A 9963-nucleotide genomic window follows, 5' to 3' on the forward strand; every position below is an offset into this window, starting at 1 on the left:
AGTGTTAATCACTCGGATGAAGGCATGTTTTTGGTTGAGAAATACTGAGGCTTTAGTGGATGGTTTTGATAGGCATGTACGCACGGGGAACCTAGTTCAAAGGCTTTTATGTGGGTAAGAGTCTGTTGGGGTAGGAACTGGAAAGATGATGTACTGAGGCTTATCTAGGAGCCTTAGTGCAATGTCACACTTGGATTGTTGGTATTTTGCGTGCCTTGGATTCATGGCTGCCCCCAGTGCCTCCTGATTGCAGGGAGAGCTCTTTCTCCCTCATGAAAGATGGCAGGGGCATGCTCATAACCCAACAGAAAAAGTCCGGACCATCACACTGTAGGGCTTGCTACTCTCTGTGGGTTTTCACTTCAGAGCCTGAAAGAGTATGAAGTATGTGTCAGATTAACTGACAAGGAGTAGGCTGGCATCTACCTTCAGAAGAACCCATGTGTGGAAGGAGTTAAGGACTGCTTCGGGTTGCTGAGCCTTTGTGGAGATTGTGCAAAAGCTCATTTAGCAAGGTGTGCGGTTGGAAAACTGGCCTTGCTTGCTATCACTTGGTTTCTTCCCAGTCACCTGTATTTGCAAGTTTCCTCTTCCACCCCTGTTTCTGTGTAAAGTACGCTGTAACGAAATGGCACTCTCGTTCATGCTCAGTTTGTTGTGTCAACAAGCAGGAAGCTAATAAAGAGCTGCATGTGGTATGTTATAGTTTCTAGGTAACAGCTTTAGGCTGCAGGACTCTGGCGTGGTCCGTAAACATTTGGTTTCATACCTAATAGTCAGCATTGTAATGGACAGGGAAGTGTTTGACATGCTAAATAAGTTTTGCTTCAGAAGAGACTTGCTCCTACCAGTGTGAAACCCCGTGTGACCAGTGCTGCAAGATACGTGTGTGTTAAACATGCAATAAAAACATTAAACAAGCATGGAGCTCTTTGAAGTACATAAATACATCTGAGATTTCCCTTTCCTTTTTGCTATCGTGTATAAAGAAATGTCGTGGTTTAACCCCAGTTGGCAACTGAGCACCACGCAGCCGCTCGCTCACTCCCCCCACAGTGGGATGGGGGAGAGAATCGGAAGGGTAAAAGTGAGAAAACTCGTGGGTTGAGATAAAAACAGTTTAATAGGTAAAGCAAAAGTCGCGCACGCAAGCAAAGCAAAACAAAGGAATTAATTCACTCCTTCCCATGGGCAGGCAGGTGTTCAGCCATCTCCAGGAAAGCAGGGCTCCCTCACGCCTAACGGTTACTTGGGAAGACAAACGCCATCACTCCAAACATCCCCCCCTTCCTCCTTCTTCCCCCAGCTTTATATACTGAGCATGACGTCCCATGGTATGGAATATCCCGTTGGGCAGTTTGGGTCAGCTGTCCTGGCTGTGCCCCCTCCCAGCTTCTTGTGCCCCTCCAGCCTTCTCAGTCGGTAGAGCATGGGAAACTGAAAAGTCCTTGACTAGTATAAACATTACCTAGCAACAACTAAAACACTGGTGTGTTATCAACATTGTTCTCACCCTAAATCCAAAACACAGCACTGTACCAGCTACTAGGAAGGAAATTAACTCTATCCCTGCTGAAACCAGGACAAGAAAATACCCAGTTCTGTGGCTAGAAGTGAGGAACAAAAAAGGGATTGATTTAAAATGCTGTGCTGAGGCTAGAACTCAGTGCTATAATACTGTACGTCAACAGATGAGTTGGCATGAGAGGACAGACACACACTTCAGAAACCATACTTCAAACTGAATGCCTAGAATATGTGACGATTCTGCACTCCCCCTCCACGCTGTACAGCATTTAAAAAATACACGCTGAAAAACCTTTGTACCCCTGCAAAGAAAGGCAGAGGGATTTCTGCTGTGTATGTTTTAATCCTACTGAGTCAGTTTAAGCATCTAGATCAGGTTTTACCTGCCTGCAGTTAAATTTTGTTCAGTTCTTGCAACCTTTTTAAAAGTCTCTGTGGTGGTGGTTGTTTGTTTTGTTCGGAACAACTTGAAAAGGATTTTATGACAGCTAAAATAAGCTGATGTTCCTGGACACGGGCTAGTGCCTAACCTTAAAGAAGGGAAACTGAAGATGTTACAGTAAGAGTAAAGGAAAGGGAGAGCTGATGTGCTGCTTTAGGAAGCATTTAGTTGTCATCTTGGGCTTCAGACCATGTTGATGCGGAGGGAGATGCAAGATGAGAAGTGCTGTTTCTCTTCCTCCAGCTGCTTTGAGACAAGACCAGCTAAATAAGTAGCTAGAAAAGTTCCTGAGGTACAGAATCTTCTTAAGAATTTCAGTTGGGCAAATTCTGCAGGCACAACTCTGAAAAAGGAAGTCTCTTTGCTGTGGACTAGAACTGGCTCATGACTGGTGTGCTTGAAGTGTGAACAGAGCAAGTTGGGGCTGTCTGCATCAGCTTATACAGGCAGGCCTGAGGCAGAGCTTAGAAACAAAACATCACTTCTTCAGGAGTCTGTGTTTGTACAGTCACCAGCCTGGACTCTGAGAGGCACAGCAAGAAGGTGCGTGTTTGGCACTTGCTAAGCTGGGTGCAGGCAAAAATTACAGTTGACCAAGCTGTGGAGCGGCTGGGGATGTTGGAAGACTTCCATCCAAGTCTAGCCTGTCAGGCCCTCTGCAGACACCGTTAATTTGGTTTTGTGACTGCTTTCCCTGTATATCTGTCTGAAACTGCCTCCTGGGTTTATAGCCCAGAGCAGGAGTTTTGAAAGAATTGAGGGTGGTAATTTACAGCTAGCCAAATTTCCAGGCCCTCTCAAAGATAATGTAGGTACCACTGCAGATTAAACTCAACAGCTTCTTTATTTGTATGGATGTTCTTAAGTCTCCCTCTCTGAAGTTCTGTAGCTTGTCACGAGGCAAACTTTAAAATCAAAGCTGCGAGATCAAATGGTTGATTGGTCTTTCTGTTGCATTACTCGAATAGCTTGTACGCATTGCGGTAGGGGGGAAGGCAGTGGGGGAGGATGGTGGGAGAATTGTAGAGTTTTTTTGAGGCTTCAGAACTAGCTGAGTAAAGATTAACATACAAAGCAAAGTTATGTACTCGCTTACGGGCTGGTTCAGATGTGAGACTGAGATTTGATAACCCCTGAAGGAAAAAACCCCAGAATCAGACCCATGGGTCACACAGTACTGCATCAATGGGACTAGCTTGCTTACAGGAGGAGAAGATAAAGCATCTAGAGTAGAGGTCAGCAGTGTAGGTCTGTGTTCTTCAGGCTTTAATAAAAACAGGTGGACCTTCAAGTTTACTTTAGTATTTATTGGTGTATTTGGAGAAATTTGATCCAGCTCAAAACTCCACTGAAAACAGTTAGCTGTGTTTCATGACTGTTAATATTGTACAGGATACATGTTTTGTAGTGCTTTCCATAATTTGGTTCAGTGTGTTGTGGGATGTTGGCAGCATTTCCTTATGTCTATTTCAATATTTTAGTTGTCATTTGGCTGATTTTATAAATATGAGTATATATCTAGTTTGCAAGGTTACATTCTTGTCCAAGTGTTCTCTCCTATTATATGCAGCAAGTACTCTGTTCTGTAGCCCTCTCTAGTTCTTGCTGTCTTTTTTAATTTTTAATTTGGTCTTTCTCCTTAATTCTCAAACTCTTTGCCAGCCTAATGCCATGAAGTCCAAGGGTGGGGTGTTTTTTGTTAAAAAGGGGGGGTGTGTGTCAGTGGGGAAGTGTGTGTTCTGTTACCAATTATAATTAGGTGTAAACCAGACTTCCTGAAAAAGGGAAAAGTCAATATATGTAGATGCAACTAGATGATTCCTCTTTCATGTTTGGGAAGTGAGAATACCTGATTGCTGTTTTAAGTCTCACCCCAGTCCTAGTTGTACAAACTAGTCAGCCTCACAGAACATGAAACCACCCTAAAGGTCAAAGTAATGAATTTTTTGGTATGATTCACTGTAAGCTTTGTGTAAATTCTTTTGTTTAATATTTCAAATGTGCTGTATTACTTAACTCTAAAATATAACTGTTACTGTGGTTTAGTGAGTTTCTGTGCTGACTTCAAAACTACGCATGGTGCTTTTCTCAGATGTTTTAACTTAATGGATTTTATTCTTACAATATTAGAGCTATAGAAATAGGGATGTTTTGTGTTTGCTGGTAGCTAATTGTGTAAAATATTCTGTGTTTCCCTAAAGCAAAAGAAATACTTTAAAAAGAAAACAAAAGACCCCCAAAACCCCAAACATATCCCACCCAAATTAGACCAGATTTTATTTTAAATAAGTTTTTTTTTTGTTTTGCTCTAATCATTAATTTACTCTTGAGAGGAAATCCTCATCAGGGTTTGATTTCTATTCGTCTATGAAACCAGGAGGTTTTTTTCCTAAACAGGAGAAAACATTAAGATACTTGAGATGCATCAAGAGCAGAGGCATCTTAGCTGGAGCAGGAGCTGATGTACAGCAGCAGAAATGGGTGGTTCTGAGATGATGAATTCTAGGTAGGGAAACTTGTGCATTGATGAAAGCTATTGTCCATGTGTCATTAGCTACCAAGTATACCTGTTGAGAGACAGGTGGTAAAATTCAGAGTACCGGCAACCTCTGTAGACTTTCAATTTGCTTTGTAGTATCTACCTACAAATTTAATTTTAGGTAACTTTGCAAGAGTGTCTTCCACAGTGGAGAAGAGTAAAGGAAACCTGCCTGGAAGCGATGTGAAGAGGGTGATCTTTACAAATCACCAGAGTCCTTAGTGATCAGGCCTCTTAGCTTGAGTGAGGAATGTACCAAACACATTGATTACGTTCTGGATGGAATTGATGTATTCATATAGAGCAAGAGACCAGCTTCCAAGGACAGCTTTTCTTCAGTGTACTACATTATAGCAGAGAGCACTTAGCAATTAGCGTGGGTGTGCACACATGTAGAAAAGAGGCTGCAGCCTTTGGATTTGGTGATGTTGGACAGGAATGACAATTGCAGCACTTAGTTTAGTCACCCGAGCTTTGTCAGCTAGGCTTTCCATGTATTTTATAGAGAAGGGCTTCCCTCAAGCCCTCCTTGATGTCCCAGTTAAGATTCTGCTCCGAGTCACTGTCTGGAGGAGCCTGTTCCTCTACAGAGGGACCATGGGGTATCAGTTGGATACCCCCTTTTTTTACCCCAAGACCATCTTTTTTTTTTTTTAACCCAGCTGAAAATCACTGCATGCACTCTTCATGGAATTACACCTTTAAAATCACCAGAAAATGAAACTTATGCAGGATGGCACGTTGAGCTGTTCCTCTTGGTATAAGCACAGGATCCCTGTTGGCTACCAAAAGCTGTCAGAAAGATTTAGATCTTGGATGGTTACATCTAAGAGCCTGGTGATTACCCTCCCTCTCACAGAGAGGGACCTGTTCTCCACCTGTATCATAACTGAACCAGTGGAAATCAATTCAGCTGGATTCTCATTTGCTGCCGGGAAGTGTCTGACAAGGTCTTTGCACGTGCTTCACCTCCGTTGGTGAGATTTTTAGGAACCGCTAAGGTATGGTGAAGGTTGGAATGAAGAGTTATACTGCTGAGCTGAATTACTGCAGGTATTGGTCTCAGGATGGAGAAATATTGCTAGTGCTTATAGCTGGCTCTCTTCACCTGCCTAAATCTTTTGTCAAAGATGTTACCTGGACTCAAACTTCAGATTGTGCTTCTGCAGTCTGTTTTGTGTACTGGTCTTCAGTGGTGACTGCATGTGAGTAATAATACTTAGGCGCTCTTGGGATAGCTATCCAGCTAGAAATGGCGGAAGAGGCTGAGGGAGGAAGAAACTACACCTGCAGCCTGTAGCTGTGTTGGGGAAACCCCATCAGAAAGCCCATGTCTGGCCTTCTGGCAGGTGATACGGAGACTCGGAAAGAAGCTCCACCATCAGTGTTGTGTCCACCAGGGGCTGTGATACCACTGCGATAGCAGGACAGTTGGGGGATACCTGCAAGCTATGAGGTGCTCTGTGTGGAGGATGTTTCTCTGATACCTTCCTGGTCCCATGAGTATGCCTGGACTACTGTAGGAGGTGAACTGGCATGTGAGCAGTAAACTTTCATTGCAAGCGGGACTCCCCACACTGGCTTTTTGGCCGGCAGCACTGGTGGTGGGTTGGAAATCTTGCATCTGTGCACGCATGGACTATTGTCATTCTTCATGATGCTTCCCAGCCCAAACGGTGCTGACAGAGGTTATTGCAGTTTCGGATGGATAGCATAGGTCCTCTGCTCTGGGGTCTCTGTGGGATCATCACTGTCTCCGAAAGCATCCTGGCATCATGACAGGGCCAAAGGTATGATGTAAAAGCTCTCCTGAGCTCTAATTTGTGTGCTGCTCTGAGTCCTGCTCTGCTGGGTGTTGTGCTGAATACTAGCTCACCTCTTTGAAGGCAGAGACTGACACCTTCCGTAGACCAAGATCTATGTTGTGTTGGTCACTTCTTCCAAACTGAATCCAATGATGGGGTAATTAAATTGCTGTGTAACAAAACAGCTAACAGCCTGGTGTCATTAATCTACCTGTTTTTACATGGAGCCTAGACCCGTTGTGAGTTCTGTGCTTAAAAGTAAGAAGCCTTAGCTTTTACAGAGAAAAGTTAACGCTCAGACCTGGTAGCTAAAAAGCTTAATCTCCTTAACCTGCCAAAAATATCTCATTAGTCAGTTTTCCCATATTGCTCTGCTAACTGTTTCTTGTTTGTGGACTAGAGGGCTTTCTCAGTTATCTGGGTTCCTCCAGAGATTGCTAAAAGAGCATTGCTCGTTGTGGGAATGAGGAGGGCATTCAGTGGGAGTGGGGCAATGTCCAATGTGCTCATAGGTGTACTCCTGAACCCTCACTGCAAACATTAGCAGAAGGACAGGTGCATAATCACCTTGTTGAATATACAATTGAAATAACTAAGAGCTGTTGAACTGTTCAGCTTTCAGCTCCTGCAGGCAATTCAGGTTCCTTTTGAGCCTTTGTGTTGGAAAGGAAGGGCCGCTGAGTTCTTGCAGGGTGTTTGGCTGCATTGCAACAAACCTGGTTACTGATGCCCAGGCATACTTTGATTGATGCACAGATCAAATGACTGTTGGGAGTGGCTTTCGGGGTGACGTCCCATGTACAATGATGTCAGCAAAAGATTTTAAAAAATTCAGGTGTGGCATAATCTGCCAATTAAACTGATTAGTGCTCTGGCTGAGTCCTGAGAAGGAGCTCTGGCTCTAGAGCCCTGCTTATTGAAGTATTTTATTTAGTGCCCTTGTCTCACCTTGTACTAGACTTTTTCCTAGTACCTTCACTGCAGCACGCTGTAAATTGAGGTAGGATACCACACCAAGGGCTATGTGCTAGCCCTCTTGCTATCCGGGGAAATCTACCAGCTCACAAATGTCCCTGACTGCTCGGAAGCTGTGACACTGGAAGAGGTCCTGCGACTCCCGTGGGATCAGGATGGAGTGCCTTGCTGCTCTGTTGGCAGAAGTGAAAGCTAGCCAGGAGGCAATGCAGGCTGGACAGAAGGAACTAAAGCATGATGTGGAAACATCTCAAAAGGATATCAGAACAGTGTTAGCACTGCAGAGGAACCAGCAACAGGTGAAAGAAGATCTCAAAGCGGAGGTGAAGTCCGCTCACCTGGATATAAGAACGGTGCTTGAGGAAATCCAGCTAGTAAGAGAAGAAATGGAAGCTCGATTAAATACTCAGGCTGATCTGGTCTTACTGATCAAAGAAGTGAGCACCAATTTAACATGTGTAGACAAGGCTTTCCAGAAAATGGAGGAGAGGCAGAAAGTTTTTACCAGCCTGCATCTTCCTACAAGAGAAAATGCTGAGCAAGGATTTTTCTTTGAAAAATGCTTACATGAGAGACACATGGGTTTTGAAAAACCTGTGGAAGCTAACAGTTTGGATGAGGAATGTGAAAAGAAGGTGCTTAGGGGTAAGATAATGGTGACTGCTAAAGCGTGGGGAGAGAAGTGAGGTTGTTCCTACTTGTGCTTGTCAAGTAGTTTGTTTAGCCTATTTGGGATGCTTTTAAAAAATGTAATTTTTTAGAAATTGAATCTCTTGTTTAAAGAAAATAATTTCTAGCTAGTGTAGACATTACTACACAGACCTTCCTAGTACATGATAAGCAAAGGAAGGCTTCGATTTGGCTCTACAAACCAAAAAGTGGGTGATAGATGTTTCATCTGGTAATGGATAGAGAGGCTCAGGAAACCAGCAGTACCAGGCAAGTTCTGAGGTAGCCAGCCAGTCAAGTACAATGTCAAGTACTGGGCCATACCTGAGTACTTAAACGGAACTTTATGGAACACACCCTAATACACAGACAGTTGTGTATTTCTTGTTTCTGAATGCCTATTAACTAGAGAAGCTATGTATGGGAAACAGTTTGCTTTATGGAAAAGCTTGGTATGGATCTAATATTCTCCCCAAAGAACTGGAGTCTGCAGCTGCCATCTGTGTAGCGACCACAGAGGGAGTTGGGAGGATTTCTGGACCTTTTCCAAGGTCATGGGGTAGTCTTTTTGCCAGTGAGGTATCGAATCTTCTGTGAATGATTCTGTGATCACAAGGCTCAGTCTTTGCAAAATCACTGCTAACTTTTTTTTTAATGGTATGAAGAAGGATAGGACCTTAGATGGTTACTGTGCTATATGTGGTACTTGAGAATCTGATTTCTAGTCTTCAGAGATCGAGCATTTCAACTAGACTTGGTACACTGGTTTTGAGCCTTTTGGAGAGGAGTCCAGAACCTACCTTAAGGGTGAAAATGGTTCGGCTTTACAAGTCTGACTGTATAAAGGTGGCAAGTAAAAAGGCCAAAGTGAGGAGGACTTGGGCTGGTAGCCAGTACTGTCTTTAATTTAGAGTCCATCACTGCTGTGTTGTATCAGTAATTAGACTTACGATGCTTTTGTTTTAATGAAAGCATGGCTTTTGTTTTGACATCACAGCATGCCTTCTATACAAATCTGGAAACAATCTGTCATTGCCCAGAGGTATGTAGGCCATAAATAAGCATTGGAGTGTCACTGGTGTTAATCTGTAGAGGCAGTTCATGCTACAGAGGGTTCATGCTAGCAGAGAAATGCTTTTCAACATTTGAAGTGGCTGTGTATAGCACATGTCTGTGATAAAATTGCCAACAGGAATGTCACTGAATTTCTCTAGAGCATGTTTTTTGTTCAGCTTTTTTTAGTATAGTATCCAGGGCTAGCTTGGTTGGATGTTTGAATGAGCTTCTAGGAAAAGACTTGGTAGTCTGGGCACCACGATGAAAGCAATGATGTGAAACTGGCAAACTGATAAAGGCTGGCTGAACTCTGGAAACAGTGGATATCTGCAGTCTTGTGTCATTTGTGGTTAGCTGTTCTATCACTTTATTTAAATGAAATAACTTCGTTAGGTAACAGTATGTGATGTAACTTTTTCCCAGAATAAAAATTGTCTGCAAACATTTGTTCAGGTTTAACACAGCTCGTTAGGGTCCTACAAATGGATGTAAAAGTCATTTCATATAGTTAATTAGATGATGATATTAGCATCTGTATCAGTGAATTTACCCAGTGCCCTTAAATCAAGAAGAATGTTCTAGTTCTGTATTGTAAGTGGAGCATCCAGGAAGGGAGGTGGAATATATGAGAGAGTAGGAGTGAGCCAGTAGGGCAGGGAAGGACTGACTGTACATGTATATTCTCTAGTCCCTGCTCTTTTTTCCTCTCCCCTTGATTATTGTCTCTTGTGAATTTTTTTTTTGAAGGAGCTTCAGAAGGTAACCAGTGTTTTCCTAAACACAGTATTCTCCATAAGATTGCTGGAAATCTGTGATGGTTGCTCTTAAATGTGAACTGTCATTCACTTAAAGAGGTCTACTCAAAGGACATTGTTATGTCTGCACTGTGAGAAAAGAAATGGTCACATTAGTTAAACTGGTGGTTAAAATAAGCTAACATGAACTGGCAG

At 43.0% G+C, this 9963-nt stretch overlaps 1 protein-coding gene across 3 annotated transcripts in view; it reads left to right on the forward strand.

Annotated features, from left to right (window-relative positions):
• Positions 1–9963, forward strand: part of MTUS1 (microtubule associated tumor suppressor 1) — a 92442-nt gene that overhangs the window by 50918 nt on the left and 31561 nt on the right. The window contains exon 1 of one of the 3 annotated variants that reach the window (XM_009335128.1): positions 7444–7933. The exons of the other annotated variants lie outside the window; for them this stretch is intronic. Within the exon in view, the coding sequence (XP_009333403.1) occupies positions 7444–7933 (490 nt within the window). Of the gene's footprint in view, positions 1–7443; positions 7934–9963 lie in introns of those variants that run through there. 3 annotated transcript variants of the gene reach the window in all.

The sequence above is a fragment of the Pygoscelis adeliae genome, unplaced genomic scaffold (genome assembly GCF_000699105.1).
Source record: "Pygoscelis adeliae isolate BGI_AS28 unplaced genomic scaffold, ASM69910v1 Scaffold21, whole genome shotgun sequence".
Taxonomy (NCBI): domain Eukaryota; kingdom Metazoa; phylum Chordata; class Aves; order Sphenisciformes; family Spheniscidae; genus Pygoscelis; species Pygoscelis adeliae.